General features: G+C 39.0%; 1 protein-coding gene across 9 annotated transcripts in view; it reads right to left on the bottom strand.

Moving 5' to 3' along the window:
* The window catches only part of DENND5B (DENN domain containing 5B), a 183581-nt gene that overhangs the window by 81831 nt on the left and 83228 nt on the right, over nt 1–18522 (bottom strand). For all 9 annotated transcript variants that reach the window (XM_019452383.2, XM_019452386.2, XM_019452385.2 and 6 more), the window contains one exon: nt 12971–13637. In XM_019452383.2, coding sequence (XP_019307928.2) covers nt 12971–13637 — 667 coding nt within the window. The remainder of the gene's footprint in view (nt 1–12970; nt 13638–18522) is intronic.

Raw genomic sequence — 18522 nt, 5'->3', positions numbered from 1 at the left:
GCAAGCAGGGGAGGGGCAGAGAGAGAGGGAGAGAGAGAATCCCAAGCAGGCTTCATGCTGTCAGCACAGAGCCTGAGGAGGGGCCAAATCTCATGAACCATGAGATCGTGACCTCAGCCGAAATCAAGAGTTGGATGCTCAACTGACTGAGCCACTCAACTGACTGATGCTCAACAAACTGTGCCCCAATTGTACGTGTGTTTCTTTAAACACAATTTTCTAAAAACTTGCTAAATCTAATCTATATAAAGATACTTTGTGGGCAAAAAATCCACAAAAAAATGGGTAATTGATAAGAATAATCTGAATTTAACTGAAAAGGATTTTTTATTTGACATTGGATGATTTTTACAAAAATATACACGTGTCTCAAAGTCAAATAAGGTTTGCAAAATAGGTAGTGAACCAAGGACTCATCGAGAATTTTTTTATTATTAAAAATTCTTATTTAATTCACAATTTTAAGTGTAAAAAGTACATTAATCACAAGTTAGCCATGACACTCTGTAGAGCCTCAAAAAATCATTGGCAATGGCTTGACATCAGGCATTTCTTTTAAACTTTTTTAAGTTTTTTTAATGTTTTATTTATTTTTTGAGAGAGATAGTGTGAGCAGGTGAGGAGCAGAGAGAGAGGAGAACAGAGGATCCAAAGCAGGCTCCATGACAGGCTGAGAGCAGTAAGCCCCATGCAGGGCTCGAACCCATCAACTGTGAGATCATGACCTGAGCTGAACCTGAGTCGCTCAACCAACTAAGCCACTCCAGCACCCCTTAAATGTTTATTTATTTATTTTGAGAGAAAGAAAGAAAGAGCACATGTGTGCATGGAGGAGAGGCAAAGAGAAAGCGAGAGAGGCTCCATGTCAGCTGCCAGCACAGTGCCTGATGCAGGGCTTGAACTCACAAAGTGTGAGGTCATGACCTGAGAGGAAACCAAGAGTCAGACACTTAACCAACTGAGCCACCCAGGCGCCCTGACATCAGGCATTTTTTAGAACAAATTATTTAAAATAAAAATATATGTATCTATTGGTAAGAATATAATTTTCTAATACCCATGACTACCCGTGAAAAGTGAGATCTCTTACTGCTTCAACAGAAGATTAAGTATCTATGTATATAACTATGTACTTGAATTATTGAAAGTAGGTTAAATACAATTGGTAATTATTGGTAAAAGAGAAAACAGACCTAGATAACTTTCCTATTTTATATTATTAATAGTTAAATTATACCTAGCAGTTGTTATGTTCTGTAGTAAGTAACACAATCAATCTTCATTTTAATTTTATTTCAGTGATCTTTTTTTTTCTTTTTAATTTTTTTTTTAACGTTTATTTATTTTTGAGACAGAGAGAGACAGAGCATGAATGGGGGAAGGGCAGAGAGAGGGAGACACAGAATCGGAAGCAGGCTCCAGGCTCCAAGCCATCAGCCCAGGGCCCGACGCGGGGCTCGAACTCACGGACCGCGAGATCGTGACCTGAGCTGAAGTTGGACGCTTAACCGACTGAGCCACCCAGGAGCCCCAGTGATCTTTTTCAAACACTTCTATTTATGGCAGTATGGTGGACTAGAGCTCCTTTATCTATCTATCTATCTATCTATCTATCTATCTATCTATCTATCTATCTACCTACCTACCTACCTATCTACCTATCTACCTACCTACCTATCTACCTATCTACCTATCTATCATCTTACCTGTATATCTTTTTAAAATTTTTTTATGTTTATTTATATTATTATTATTATTATTTTTTAACATTTATTTTTGAGAAGAGAGAGACAGAGCATGAATGGGGGAGGGTCAGAGAGAGGGAGACACAGAATCTGAAACAGGCTCCAGGCTCTGAGCTGTCAGCACAGAGCCCGACGCGGGGCTCGAACCCACGGACCGCGAGATCATGACCTGAGCCGAAGTCGGCCGCTTAACCAACTGAGCCACCCAGGCGTCCCAATGTTTATTTATTTTTGAGAGAGAGAGAGAGAGAGAGAGAGTGTGTGTGTGTGTGTGTGTGTGTGAGGGGGAGGTGCACAGAGCAAGGAAGACAGAATCCGAAGCAGGTTCCAGGCTCCGAGCTGTCAGCACAGAGCCTAAGGTGGGGGGCTTGAACTCCCGGACCGCGAGATCATGACCTGAGCTAAGTCAGACGCCCAACTGAGTGAGCCATCCAGGTGCCCCTCTATCTTTTGAGAGAAGGAGCATGAGCGGGGGAAGGGCAGAGAGAGAATGGGACAGAAGAACCAAAGCAGGCTCTACATTGACAGCAGTGAACCCGAGTCGGATGTGGGGCTCAAACTCACAAACTGTGAGATCATGACCTGAGCTGAAGTCAGACACTCAACCAAATGAGCCACCCAGGCGCCCGCAGAGCTCCTAACCTAAACTAAAATACTAAAAAAACAATTTTAAAACATTCAGTTCATGAATATATCGATTTGCAAAAATTAGGGGAAGAAGTCATTAGGGCCAGAAACAAAATGGGAACAAGAGTCCAGTGTGGTAAAGCTCAAAAGTCTAGCTATCTTTGAGGCATTTACTGATCCCAGGTGGCCTACAGCTTCAGTTTTATTTTTGTGCATGTTGGAGAACAAAGTCCAAGAAGGGGTGGGATTCAGAAAGTAGACCCTGTTGTATAAAGCCAGGACCCCCAAATGGTAGAAATCTCAGGGAAAAGAGATGGAAAAAGGAAAAAACAAAAATGAAACAAGAATTAAAAAAAAAAAAAAAAAAAAAAAGCCACTGTGCTGACAAGAAATTTATCTGTCCTGGTCCTTGCTCCGGGAAGAAGAGGTAAAAAAAAAAAACCCCTTGAGAATTCTTATCTACTGGCCAACATTCAGGTATATTTAGGGCCCAAAGTCATGCTATCTGTATGACCCAAAGAAACACAAAGAGGAAGAATTTTAATTTAAAGTAGACCTGTATGTGAAGGGGCACCTTTGGTGTCCGAAGACTTAGTCAGTTGAGCCTCTGACTCTTGATCTCAGCTCAGGTCTTGGCCTCAGGGTTATGAGTTCAAGCCCCATGTTGGACTCTGCACTGAGTGTGAAGCCTACTTAAAACAAAATAAAGGGGTGCCCGAGAGGCTTAGTTGCTCAAGTGTCTGACTCTTCATTTTGGCTCGGGTCATAATCTCACGGTTCATGGGATTGAGCTCCATTTTGGGCTCTGCATTAACAATGTGGAGCCTGCTTAGGATTCTCTCTCCCTCTCTCTCTGCCCTTCCTCTGCTTGTGCACACTCTCTCTCAAAATAAATAAAAATTTTAAAAATGATAAAATAAAATAAAATAAAATAAAATAAAATAAAATAAAATAAAATAAAATAAAATAAAACAAAATAAAGGAGACCTGTGTTGCCAGTGAACTTAGATGTTTAGTGAAAGAAAATACAAATCATTCCTGAAGGAAGAAACCCTCAATCCTCAACCTATCAGATACTGAATTTATCTGATAAATAATATGAAATGCATATGTTTAATATATTTAAGGAAATTAAAGAAAGAATTAAGAAATAAAACCGTTTTAGGGCCACTGAAAGTAAAATGTCAAAGGAAGGGTTAACTACAGATTAAACACAGGTAAAATGAAAATAAATAAGCTGGAGACAGATGTGGAGAAATCATGGAGAACACAGAGAAAAGACAGAAAAAGAGTTTGAAGATATGAAAGACTGAGTGAAACAGATTAACAGATTTAATTAGAGTTTCAAAGGGGAAAAAAAAGAAAAAAAAGATGGACAGAAGTAACATTTAGGAAGATAGTTGAAAATTTCCCAGAAACTACTGAAACACAATGACACAAGATTTCAGGAAATACAACAAATCACAAACATAACAAATAAAGAAATCCTATCTAGATAAATCACAGTCAAAATATAGGTCATGAAAGGCAAAAAGAAAATCTCATATACAGCCAGAGTAAAAAAACAGATTTCTGGTCAGGAATGACAATTAGGGTGATTGTGATAGATTATATCTCAAGAGCTACACTGGAAACCAGAAGACAGTAGAACATTATTCTCAAAGTGCTAAGAGAGTAAAAAAAAAAAAAACCCAAAACTTTTAACCTAGAGTATAAGGGGTTCCTGGGTGGCTCAGTTGGTTAAGCATCTGACTGGCATGTCAGTCTAGTGTGAGCTGTGAGTAACTGCTTATTTCCATCGTAAGGAGTCAAAGAAGGTAAGCAAGGCCTCAAAATGTTCCTGAGACTTTAATTATTGGTATCAAAAATTAGACACTAGTGTTTAAGTTCCCCTATCATTTATTCCTCCACTATGCCTTTCTTTTTTTTTAGATAGAAGAGAGAGTTATTAAGAAATGGGGTGAATATGGGGCGCCTGGGTGGCTCAGTCAATTGAGTGTCCAATTTGGTTTCGGCTCAGATCATGATCTTGTGGTTTGTGAGTTCAAGTTCCGTGCTGGACTCTGCAATGACAGCGTGGAGCCTACTTGGGATTCCTTCTCTCTCCCTCTCTCTCTCTGCCCCTCCCCTGCTCATACTCTTCCTCTCTCAAAATAAATAAACTTAAAAAATAAGATAAAATAAAATAAAATAAAATAAAATAAAATAAAATAAAAGGGCGCCAAACAAGTTGGGTCTATTTACCCCAGTCTGGAGAAATTTAAAATATGGGAAAGGCAAAGATTACAATGAGAAACCAGACCTGGAATCATCTAGGGCAACAGTCAGGCAGATTAATCAAGATAAAGATTGATAAAAGGGCTAAGGTCTCTTGACTCACCCCCCTGCTGGAGACCCAAACCTAATGCACAAGAATGGGGAAAATGGTCAGCAGGTGAAGAGAAGTTTCTGAGACTCTTTACTCAGGAGCTTCATGCACTGTGGTACTAAAACCCTTCAGTGAAGTTTTAATACAGGCTACAATTAGATAGAATATAAAAAAGTTTTAAGGTTGATGGCATTAAGGTAAAAGTTTGGGTAAAAATTACAATGTTTAAATAGGCTTTACCTGAATGTTTTATGGGAGTGGATATTATGTATGTCTGTGGAAAACCTCCCCCAAAAGAAAAACAGAAAGCACATAGATTACTCTTCAAGCAATATTAACTGGACATGCTAAATGGGAATAACTGCCTGAGCCTACACAGTGTACAAAAGCAGCAGGAGTCATGGTATGGACAAATTCTGTACCACAGCCCTATGTGTAGAGCATAATCTGGGGTTAAGGTAAAAATCTGTGAGCATCTCCTAATGATAAGTATTGGGATGTTGGACTAGAGAATTCCCATTTGAGAGGCAATTACTAGCTTGCTACTGGAATATTAATTTAAACTGTTCCTATGAATGAAAGACATAAAATAATCTTAAAACCTGAAATACTCATGCTGTCTCGAGTAATGTTGGAAAAACACTCTAATGGAGAAGGCAATGTTAAGATGGATTCCAAAATAAAATGGAAACTGTTTATGTAGGACCTAATTACAAGGAGAATGCAAGGTAGAGATACAGCCAGGAGCCTCTTTTCCCATAGGACTGACTGTGGAATGTGTAAGGAGTTGCCAGATCCCATCGTCACTTGTAGAATCCTACAACCTACTTGTGCTGTGTTTTTTTTTTAAGTGTTTATTTTTTTGAGACAGAGATGGAGCATGAGCGGGGGAGGGGCACAGAGAGAGGGAGACACAGAATCTGAAGCAGGCTCCAGGCTCTGAGCTGTCAGCACAGCTCCAGATGCGGGGCTCGAACTCACAAACCGCGAGATCATGACCTGAGCTGAAGACGGATGCTCAACCGACTGAGCCACCCAGGTGCCCCAACAACCTACCTATACTGTAAATGAACCTAAGGTGTGTCTTCCCGTCAAAAGGTGGAAGAATTTGGGTACAAATAAAATGAAGGAGGAACAGTAGCTGAGGGTAAAGGAAAGAATAAATGAGTCTGTAGTAAGGGAAATCCAATATACATGAACACCTCAAAAGAGGCTTAGAGAAAGAGGTAACATTGTCTCTTAGCTCAAAAATATCAGATACCTTGAAAGGGTGAAGCCAAATATTGCTCAGACCACTACTGCTTTGGGAACCTTCAACAAGTTTGAATAGAAGTCTGCAAACCTGAGTGACCTCAGCCTGGAAGACACTTTCATACAATAAGGATGATGGACTGAACTAATTGTTAATGACTGGATGGGACTAGTAATGTGCCAGCATGTTTTAACTATACGGGATACAGCATGTTTTGCTATATGGGATCCATGGTCAAATACCAGGGGGCAGCCTGTGGTATAATAAAACATTAGTTGGTCTGTGTCCATGGTTGATGATGATGATGACGACGATGATGACGATGACGACGATGACGATGATGACGATGATGACGGCGATGGAGGAGGAAGAGGAGGAGAAGGAGAGGGGCAAAAGGGGAAGGAGAAACACAAACACTAAACAAACCATTAAAAACACTGAATTGGTATCTTACATCTTCCCAACAAGACCAAACAGTTTACAGACAAGTTCTCTCAGTCATGGAACAAATAATTACAACCTTAAATAAACACTTCCTTAAGTAAAATCTTCCAGAAAAAAAGAGAACACTTTCCAACTCAATGTATAATACTAGAATAGGCTGAATACCAAAAACCAGATAAGACAGTACAAGAAATTAACATTATAAGTCAAATCATTAAAAAACATAGATGTAAAAATTCTAATAAAAATATTAGCCAACTAAATCAAGCCCTATATTAAAAAAGCAATAGTATATCATGACCAAGTAAGGTTCAACTCAGGAGTACAGGGGTGGATTTTTCCCCTTATTAAGTGATCAAAAGGATAAACACATGATCATCTTTCTTGATGCAGAAAGAGCAGTCAATAAAATACAAGATGAATTCATGATTTTTAAAAACTTGAACTAGAAATAAAAGGGAACTTCTTTAACCTGGTACAAGGTAGTTACCAAAAACACTACAGCAAATGGTACACTTAATAGCAAAACATTAAAATCATTCTTCTTAAAATCAGGAAAAAGACAAGGATGTCTGCTACTATTAATTCTATTCTATATTATACTCGAGAGCCTAGTGTAGAAAGACAAGAAAAATAAGTAAAAATGAGAAATACTGGAATAGAATAAACAAAACTGTCATTATTTGCTATAATCTACTGTTGTAAAACTTTACTACTGGAAGACATTAAACAAGACCCTTAGAAATGGAGAGAGATTACATTTTTATGGAAAGGGAAACTTAAATTGTAAGTATATCACTGTCCTCAAATTGCATTCAATGCACTTTCAATAAAAATAGGGAGTGAGCATTATCTGTAACACAGCATTATCTATGTTAGAAAGCTCTAATGATGGTGCAACTTCAAAAGATTAATGATTTTGAAAGCTCTTATTGAGCTAAGTGCTAAAATGATGTCACTATTTTGTATTATAATGTACATATACACACATGAAAAAAATGTATATTGAATAAATTAGTCTATTTCTTGGGGAAAAAATAAGGTAGTGAGGGAACTGTCCTACCAGATACCAAGACGTACTTTAAAGCTATAGCAATTTTTTTTTTCTTTTAGGTAGGCTTCATGCCCAGCATGGAGCTCAACGTGGGGCTTAAACTCATGACACTGAGATCAAGAGCTGAGCTGAGATCAAGAGTAGGATGCTTAACTGACTAAGCCACCCAGACACCCCGCTGCAGTAATTTAATTTAGTACAGGGACAGAAAGATTGGCAGAATAAACTAAAATACACCAGATAAACCCTCACATACAGGAACTTATATATGATAGAAGTGGCACTCCTACTCACAGGAAAAAACAATGGTCTATTCAAGAAATAGAACTGGGATAACTAGTATAAATATTTCTAAAATATTGTTTGATCTCTTCCTTAAAACAAAAATTAATTTCTTATAGAGTAAGGTCTTTAATGCTAAATACAACTTCAAAATATTTAGAAAAAAATATAGTCTGTTTTATGATCTCAGACTAAAGCATTTCTTAAATAGAAAAGAAAGTTATAAATTAAAATATTGGTAAATTTGAATTTATGAATATTATGAGTATCTTAATTCATCAAAGACCCCTAAAAGAAAATTAAGAGCCACATGTTGAATGGAGGTATGTGCTACACATATAATATACAAAAGATTAATTTCTTGAATATACAACAAAACATCAGCAAGAAAAAGTCCTGTTTTTTAAAAAAAATTTTAGTGTTTGTTTTTGAGACAGAGAGAGACACAGAATGAGAGTGGGGGAAGGGCATAGAGAGAGGGAGAAACAGAATCTGAAGCAGACTCCAGGCTCTGAGCTGTCAGCACAGATGCAGGGCTCAAACTCAGACTGTGAGATCATGACCTGAACCGAAGTTGGACGCTTAACCAACTATGCCACCCAGGTGTCCCAGTCCTTCTATTTTATTTTTTTTTAAGTTTATTTATTTTGAGAAAGAGCAAGCATGCACAAACAGGGGAGGGGTAGAGAGAGAGAATGTCCGCACTGTCAGTACAGAGCCTGATGAGGGTCTAGGACTCACAAACCCTGAGATCATAACCTGACCTGAAATCAAGAGTTGGAAGCTTAACTGAGCCACCCAGGTGCCACAAGAAAAAGTCTTAATATTAAGATTCTATTTATCACAAAATAAAGCTAATATAAAGACATTGTCCAAAGTTAGTCAAATTCTACTGTTTTTAGGGGCACCTGGTTGGCTCAGTCAGTGGAGTGTCTGACTTCAGCTCAGGTCATGATCTCAGAGTTCTTGAGTTTGAGCCTTGAGTCGGGCTCTGTGCTGACAGCTCAGAGCTTGGAGCCTGCTTCAGGTTCTGTGTGTCCCTCTTTCTCTCTCAAAAATAAACAAACATAGAAAAATAAAATAAAACAACTCTACTACTTTTAGGATATAAGTCATGGAATCCTACTGTCTGCCATCAAAATTCCAAGTTTACTTTTATGTTTTAAAAACTCTATAACCCATAAGCTATGATGTTCAGTTGAGCATGAGTAGCAATTTGTGATTAGAAGGCTCCCATCTTTTTCAAGAAAACTTTTAAGTGGCTTTTACTTTCTGACAAGGTTAATTCATGCACAACTTACAAGAGAGAGGGGAAGAAGGGAGGGGAGAGAGGCACTGTGAAGGCATACAAGCTGGCATGTCAGTCTAGTGTGAGCTGTGAGTAACTGCTTATTTCCATTGTAAGGAGTCAAAGAAGGTAAGCAAGGCCTCAAAATGTTCCTGAGACTTTAATTATTGGTATCAAAAATTAGACACTAGTGTTTAAGTTCCCCTATCGTTTATTCCTCCACTATGCCTTTCTTTTTTTTTAGATAGAAGAGAGAGTATGTGCATATATTTGTTCAAGCTGGAGAGAGAAGGAGGGAGGAAGGCGGGAGGGGGAGAAAGGGGAAGAGACAGAGAGAGAGAGAGAGAGAGAGAGAGAGAGAGAGAATGAATGAACGAATGAATATCTTAAGCAGGTTCCACGTTCAGTGTGGAGCCTGAAGAAGGGCTCAATCCCACAATCTTTGGATCTTGGAATCATGACCTGAGCCTAAATCAAGAGTCACTCAACCAACTGAGCCACCCAGGTACCCCTCTTCCACTAGTCCTTTGTAAAGAAGATTATACTCCAATCTTCCCACTGTCCTGTTTCAGGTATTTTCAGGGTACAGAAAAAAGTGATATTCTCTGATTTGGGGTCCTAGAAAAGAGCCTCCATCTCCTGGGTACATTCTCTACTTAAAATTTCTAGCTAGTTACCACCACGAAGGGAGTGTGATATATAAACTCTCTAAATAGCAGATTGAATCTGTTTAAATGGGCTATGGACCAGAATTTCAAATGAGTCTAGAAGGACAGTTTCATCACTAAAATCCATCTACTCTGATTCACTTTGGGTTTTCTTGGTAATTGTTTAGCACTTGCAATGTTTTTAAATTTTATGGCATAGCTTTATCAGTGAATAAGAAATGAAGTATTAGATGTTATTAAAAGCCTCTCAACACAGGAAAAATGAAGGAGGGCACCAGAGTACAAATCAACATAATGACTCTTTATTTCATTCATTTAAATGAAATCTCTTTCTCTAATGGGAGAGACACTGTCAATGTTAAAATGTGTATTTACACAGAGCTTTCATTCTATGCTGTACAGTTATTTAGCATGATACCTTAATAATAGATTGGCAGAGTGAGTTAATAATTTAAAAATAAATATTGAGACAGATAAGGAAAGGTTAAGTGCAGGCCCAATACAGTTAACATGGTGGTTAAGTATTTGGAGAAAGACAAATCTAAGCCCCATTCTTAGTTCTACCACATTACCTAATAGCTACGTGATCTTAGGAAGAATACTTAGCTTCCCTGAGCCTCAACTTCCCTTTGATAAAACAGATAAGAACAGTAACTCACTGTTGAAGAGAGAAAAAAATAAGCTAAAACATACAAGGCATTTTTATAGCAATAATTCCTAACACAATGATTTCAATGAATGGTTATAAAATTACTGTGTAAGATTTTCCTTTTTATGACACTTAAAATGTACACACACACGTACTCATTTAGAGACAGAGAGAGTCCTACAATCTAGGGATTCATCTATTGTTCTCAGCATAAAACCAAATTACCAAAAAAACCCCAAAAAACAAAAAACCTCCAAAAAAACCTCACAAAAAACAAAAAGCACTTCATTTAATACAAAAACATGCTCATAAATACTCATGCTTCTTCATCTGAAACTGAACTAAAGTGGTAGATATTAATCAACTATAACTTTTTAACAGCTTCCATGAACCAGCTGGCATAAGCTAATCAAACAGCAGAAAGATGAGAGCTCAGGACAGACCACATGCCGTGAGACATAGAGGGCTTCTTAAAAGAGGAAGTGTAGTAATGAAAGGGTTTTTTCCTAAAAAAAAAAAAAAAAAGAAAGCCCTAACATTCAGGATAAGAGAACATTTATTAGGTTCTCAACACTGAAACAAATACCCTATTTAATTTAACAAAGCTATACTTTAAATGCAATAATATGCTGACCCACACAACTGAAAATACGCATAATTTATAGAGGATTGTGTAGGACTAATAAAACTAATAATAATTACAATAATATCAGCTATCATTTAGTGCCAATTATGCCCCAACTATTGTGTACAGATTTTATTTAACCTTCATAATAAATCAGTGAGAGACAGGAAAAAACCCCATTATCTCCAATAAAGATGAATTAACTGACACTCGGGAAGATTACATAACTTGTCCATGGTTACAGTTGGTACGTGACAGAGAATAGAGTTGAACCTGTGATTGCTATGATTTCAAAAACCAATATTCTGTCTGGCCCAAACTACTTCCCTAGGGAGAACTAAAACTGAATTAAATGACCTTGAAGATCCCTCGCCAATCTAGGATCTAAGTTCTTTTTTTGCATAGGGTAATACACCTGAGAGAATCAAGCTCCAAGCCCCTGCCTCTTCCAACAACTCTCTAACCCTAACCCTGCTCAGGGTAAAAAGCAAGAGAGGAAGAAAGAGAAAGGGAGGGAGAATTACTTAATGTTTCACATTTTAGATACAAACAAGTGATCTACAGGTAATGATGAACCCTAAGAAAGTAAGAGCAAGAGGAAAGGAGAGTTTAGATTGGTCATGAGAGAACTTGCTGACAACAAAAACTGAGACATCAGAACACATTATCAAAGAACATTATGTAGGATAAACTGAAGAAAATACAACCTCGTGAAGGGCTGTCAACACACAAATAGTGTCAACATACACACAAGATGGGGAAGTACAAATATAGCCTACTTGGCTCAGGCTCACTTATAATTTAAAATAGAAAAGAAAAAAAGGAAAGTGGTAAAATAAGCTTGACGGCAGCAGTCAGGAGACTGCACTACAATCCTGCTAGCTTAAATACAAGTTAGCAAAAAGCTAACCCAAGTATTTGTGCCACATTTTTCAAAGGACCCATCAATGCACAGCAACCATCTTATATTTTCCTTCAATTCACATATCCATTAAGACAAAGCATCTCTATTTCTTCTGCAAAATCATGTTCAGGTTGGAACCAGTATTCTAGGCTCAACATCATAAATGCACTCATAAAAATAAAACTCAAATTTTGTTAGTTCCTTAAGTATGTGCTGGGAGAACTCTGAATAAAAAACATCACAAAGGTCACTTCCTTCTGGAATTAAAAGCAAAACAAAACACGGGGCACCGGGATGGCTCAATCGGTTGAGCGTCCAACTTCGGCTCAGGTCATGATCTTGCAGTCTGTGAGATCAAGCCCCACGTCGGGCTCTGTGCTAACAGCTCAGAGCCTGGACCCTGCTTCAGATTCCGTGTCTCCCTCTCTTTCGGCTCCTCCCCACTTGCACTCTGTCTCTCTCAAAAATAAACATTAAAAAATTTTTTTTAGATACTAAAAAAAAAAGCAAAATGAAACAAAAAAACTCCACATAACTCTGGTGAAACTCTTAGACCCAAGAGAGTCACATCCAGTGACATCTCCCACGGGGAAAGATCCAAAGTTGACTGCCTTAGGAAGCTGCAGTCAACAATTTCATTTATCCCTTTCCAATGTCAACTGAGTTTTTATGTGAACATTTACCAACCTGCAGAAAATAAGATGTCTACATGTTCCTGGTACTAACATCATTCTCTCACTTTCATTATGAAAAGAAATGTTTCTTTTATGATGATGATGCATTATCTGGAAGAAAGGGCCTATTTCCATTAAAAAATAATACACTTAAGTCAGCCAGATTAATGCTTTTGTATTCTTTCCTGTTTTTCTCCACGGTCCACTGACACCTCAAAGAGAAGTAACATCTTAGCCTCTGGTCCCACCTATACCTGCTTCTTTCACACAAAACAGAAGACTTCTGAACATTAAGTGTGTGGTTCTAGTAATATACCCAATGGAAATGCAGTAGTTGGGAAGAGCGTAAGTATTTTGGGGGGAGAGACTTAAAATCCAGGGAAGACCTACCTTGTGAGTAGAGAAGAATCTGCATCTCTAAAAGAACACAGGTAAACACCTGCACCAGGTTCTCCAATCCCAGAAGCTCGAAGGCCTCTCGAAGAGGGTAATCGGAGAGGGGGAGTTCATTGGGCCCAGGTCTCTGGCAGATGACAGGTTCATAAACACCGTAAAATTTCAGTGATCTCCCCGGAGGTGGAAGGGGTACTTCATAAAGAATGTTATGGATGTAGCTCTCAAGCGGCAAGGGTGGCGGCTGCTGTGAGGTAACTGCCTTGTAAAGCTGGATGAGGAATTTTTTGCAGGCCTGCATGAAAGGCAGTGGTGTGATCAAACATATACTTTTTGAAACATACAGGGTGTCTCTGCTGATGTCATAGGAGTTGTAGCGCTGGAGTTTCAAAAGGGAAGTTGTATCTCCTTCGTCAGTACTGCTTGCCAGCGAATCCATGCTGCAGGAGGATGAGGCATACACGCTGCTATAATGCTCTGCGTTGTGCATCTGGTAGAGCGTCTGCATTGCTGTGCAGATCTGCTTACTGGTAACTTCTTCGTAAAAAGTGAGAACAAAACCATAGGTACGAGAACCATCTTCCCGGGTAATTATGAATGAGTGGAACTGAGGGTCTTTATTGTCAGTTTGAGTTCTGAAAGACAGCCCTTTAGGCATGCACAACTGTGGAGGAAGGGGAAAAAGCATCAGAATGCAGTACACAAAGAACTTCAAACCAGAAAAAATGTTCGTTGTTTTTAACATAACAGGACTCAAAAGAACACAGGTTTTATCCGGATTTAATATTACTAGCCACAGTCTTAAATTAGAAATACATTGTAAGTTCCTCATTCACACGTAGATAAAATTATTTTTAAAAGAAATATATACACAAGGAAAAACATCTTTGCTGTGTATTACATGCAGGATGTTTCACTAAGAATGAGAAGATCTTTGACTTACTCCCAGTAAACCTCTTACCCAATCTTATCCAAGCCTGTGACCTTCAGCACAGCATGTGACTCTTCTGAGCCTCACTTTCTTTATCTACATTTGCTAATCAATTCCTTGAAGACAAAATATTCAAAGGTATTCAAAGACAATATTCAGAGGTATTCAAAATATTCAAAGACAAAATATTTAAATTCAAATATTTAAAAATATTTAAGTACTATGCTCCATTGTGGGAGCCACACCACACTAAGGGAGCTCTGCCCACTCATCCCGCCAAGGCAGGCTAGTTCAGATTTTGTGTTTGGGTGGTCTTGCCGAGTGCTTTCTGCTGTCTCCCTGAGACCTCCAGCTGCAACGTTCTCTCCTAAAGTCTCCATCTATGCCTCCCCATCTCCGCTTCCAGCTATTTTGGGGTCTGGGTTTTAGTTCCTTTCTGATTTACCTTTTGGTTTCTCATTCTCATTGCACTGGGACGGATTCCGTGAGGGGAGCCTGGTAGTTCTGCCAACCTTTCAGAGCCTTCACCCTCTTCCTGCTCAGCCTTGTGCACTCAGCACCTACTTTTGTGCATGGGCGGCATTTGCTGACATTGGTCCCTGAGACTAGTAACACAAAAAAGACCTGGGGACCCAGTCTGTGCCAAGTTAGAACACGCTGCCAGGCTCTATACCACAATTCAAGGACAAGGCATTTAACAATAAAAATTTGGAATAAACAGTTTCATGATGAAGTAAACACACACACACAAAAATACTTAAGTACTACTTTTGGAGTAATGATGGTAATGTTTCAGACGAATAGAGAAGTAGGTGAAATCTCATTTGATAAATTAAAAAAAGTTAAACAGAAGAATAAAAATAATAGTATCATTTTCACTATTGTGAACAACAGGATACTTGATCTTAGAAACTTTAAAAATAGAATGATTTTTTGATTTACTGAAGCAGAAGGTAGAAAAAAAGACATTTTAGATTTGTTCCAGTAGATATTACGCTTTCGGTTGGTAACTACTCAGGACTGAGCCAAACCTGGGAACAAAATTACCTGAAGAATTAAAGATGCCATATTTAAGATTCTTAAAATGCAATTCGAATTGATTCTTTAAAACATTTTAAATAAAAGAAATAAAACGTTATGGAAAATTTGAAATATACTAAGCAAAAAACTTGTAATTTAACTACCCTAACTTAATGATCATTATTAATTTTTACGTATTCCTTTCTATTTTTGTATTGCAATATGCTTTCTGCATAGAAATAATTTTACCAGTTATTACATTACATTTTTCTTTTTCAGATTTAACAACTGATCTGGCATAAAATTTAGAAGTTCTCCCCACATTACTAAGAAAATGCAATTCACCTTAAAAGTTACATGTCCTTCATTCAAGCTGTCAACAAACACTTATTAAGTGCCTTTATGAGCCAGGCCCTGTGATGGTGATACACTGGTGAGAAAGACATGCTCCTGCTCCTACACAGCTTCCAGTCCAATAAGGACAACACACGACTTAAAAATCATAAACTGTAGGGGCGCCTGGGTGGCGCAGTCGGTTAAGTGTCCGACTTCAGCCAGGTCACGATCTCGCGGTCCGTGAGTTCGAGCCCCGCGTCAGGCTCTGGGCTGATGGCTCGGAGCCTGGAGCCTGTTTCCGATTCTGTGTCTCCCTCTCTCTCTGCCCCTCCCCCGTTCATGCTCTGTCTCTCTCTGTCCCAAAAATAAATAAAAAACGTTGAAAAAAAAATTAAAAAAAAAAAAATCATAAACTGTAAAGTATGACAAGTACTACGATAGGGTAAATACAGACTGCCACGAAAACAACATCACAGGAGGACATTACGAGGAGATTAGAAAAGGAGCTACCAGATAAAAACAAAGGAGGTCCAGGGGAAAGGGTGGTTCAGTCGGTTAAGTGTTCAACTTCAGCTCAGGTCACGATCTCATACTTGGTGTGTTCGAGCCTCACATCGGGCTCTGCACTGACAGGGTTCTGTTCTGACAGCTCAGAGCCTAGAGTCTGCTTCAGATTCTGTGTCTCCATCTCTCTCTGCCCCTCTCCCATTCCTCTCTCTCAAAAAATCAATAAACACAAAAGAAAAACTTAAAAAAAAAATAAAAGAGGTCCAAGTGGAAACCTAAGGATGAGTATACGTGTTAGTGAGATGAAGAGAAGGCAGAAAGGACATGTGTACAAGAAACCCAGAAGATAGAACACGAGGGTTTGAGGAACTGACACATGTTTTTTTGTGGGTGGGGAACAGAATGCAAGATTGGGGGAAGTGAGAGAGAACACAAGAGAAATAATTAGAGGTTAGATCGTGAAGGGGGTTGGTGAGTCATATTAGAAGTCTGAAGAGGAGGGGCGCCTGGGTGGCTCAGTCGGTTGAGCGTCAGACTCTTGATTTTGGCTCAGGTCATGCTCTCACTCTTTGTTGAGATCGAGCCCCGTGTTGGGCTCTGCGCTGGCAGCATGGAGCCTGCCTGGGATATTCCTCCCCCCTCTCTCCCCACTCTCTCCCTTTCTCCCTCTTTCTCTCTCTCTCTCCCTCCAGTGTGTACAAATACGTTGCACATGCACTCTCTCCCTCAAAATAAATAAACATTAAAAAAAAAAAAAGTCTGAAGTGGACCATGCAAAGCCTCTGAAGGGTTTTTAGGAGGAGGGGGACAGAATTAGATGTGTCTCTTAGCATGTCAATCTTCCTACACTGAAGGCCTGTGGTTTTCAAAGAGGTTCCCAGGAGGCAGCAGAAATGCCTCAGGGCCTTACAGTCACTGACTTCTCTCCTCCTCTTCCACTCCACTATCCGATCCATCAACAAAGACCATTGGTTCTACCTTCAAAAATATACTCAGAAACAAATTACTTCTTTCTACCTTTATTCTTATCACTCTCAGTTAAGCCATCTTCTTCTCTTGCCTAGATGACTATTTAATATTCTACTCAACAGTATCCCCGCTTTTGCCCTTGTCCCCCATAATTTATTCCCCATAGAGTAGCCAAAGTGATGCTTAAAAAGTAGAAGTTAGCTCTTGTCACTCTTCTCAGAACCTCCAGTGGCCTCTCATCTCACTAAAAGCTGAAATCTTTACAATAGAAGTCCCCTATAAGGCCCTACATGAACCTGGCATGGGCAACTTCTCTGCCTTCATTTTCCACTACTCTTTAGCTCACGTACTCTGCTCCAGCAACACTGGCCACATTGTCTTCTGTGGAAAACACCTAGCAGGAGTAGGTACTTGCCAAAATTTGCTGTTCCTTCCGGCTGGAGCTATCTTCTCCTAAGTTTCCACCTGGTTCATTCCCTGTGGCAGACTGTATTTTCTACAAATGACTCCAACAATATTTCTAGTTCTACAAGCTGTTCCAGAAACTTGCCACTCTCCCATTAAGAGCATGGGTGGCTGAAAATGCCTACATCAGGGACCAGAAAACTTGCTCTGTAAAAAAATGCCAAATAATATTTTAGGCTCTGTAGGCCTTATAGTCTTTTTCACAACTATGCAGCATTATCATTGTGGTGTAAAAGCAGCCACTGACAATACATAAAGGAATGAGCATTATTTTGTTCCAATAAAACTAACTTTATAAATAGGTAGCCACTTAGATTTGGCCCGAGGGCCACAGTTTGCCCACCTCTGGCCTGTTCAAATAAAATGTAATGGAGGTGACAAGTGACAAACGAAGTGGCTTTTCAGGCTAGACTTAAAAAGGCAATACAACTTCCATCCCTCTCTCTCTCTCTGGTCACACACACTAGGAAGCTCTGAGCCAACATATAAGAAATCTGACTAACCTGAAGCTGCCATGCTAGCGACCACAAGGAGAGATCGCATAGAGAAAGAGGAGCCCCAGCTATATTCCTAGCACAGGAAACATACCTGTGAGTGAGTGAACCTTCAGATGATTCCAGTCTTCAGTCTTCAAACCCTCTGACACCCAGTAGAGCAGTGGGGTTACCTTGCTAAACCCTACCTAAATTGCAGATTTGTAAGCAAAGTAATGATTTTGTTGTTTTAAATCAAGAGTCAACAAATTACAGTTCTTAGGTCAAACCCAATCTGCCATCTGTTTTTATAAATAAAATATTTGGAACACAATAGCGCCCATCCATTGTCGGTGTCTGCTTTTGCATTTTAACAGCAGGGATGAGTAACTGACAGAAACTGTATGGCCTATAATGCCTCAACTATTTACTAACTGGCCCTTTATGAAAAAAATTGCCAACCCATGTTTCTGGCCACTTCAGTAGTATTGGGATGGTCTGTTATACAGCAATAGATAATAGAAACCCTCTCTTACTTTCTTTGAGTCTCCACATAAACACTACCTTAAATTAGAAGCTTCCTTTACCATTCCATAAGAAATAACTGTTTTCATCCTATAAGTGCTATTAAAATGTCACTTTTCCTCTAAAACATCTTTAGTGAATGGGGAAGCAATTAAAGTCTTATACCGCTCTATACATATGTACATTGTACACTGACACACGTTACTAGTTTCTCTATTTTGTTTGGCTCTCTAGACTGCAATGACTCAAGGACTGGTACTGTATTTCAAGAACCGTAAACATACAAGAGTACCACACATAGAACAATATACTATTTGGGGCCA

The sequence above is a fragment of the Panthera pardus genome, unplaced genomic scaffold (assembly GCF_024362965.1).
Source record: "Panthera pardus isolate Hobbes unplaced genomic scaffold, ASM2436296v1 HiC_scaffold_6, whole genome shotgun sequence".
In the NCBI taxonomy this organism is placed as follows: Eukaryota; Metazoa; Chordata; class Mammalia; order Carnivora; family Felidae; genus Panthera; species Panthera pardus.
This window is presented reverse-complemented; position numbering and strand designations above follow the sequence as displayed.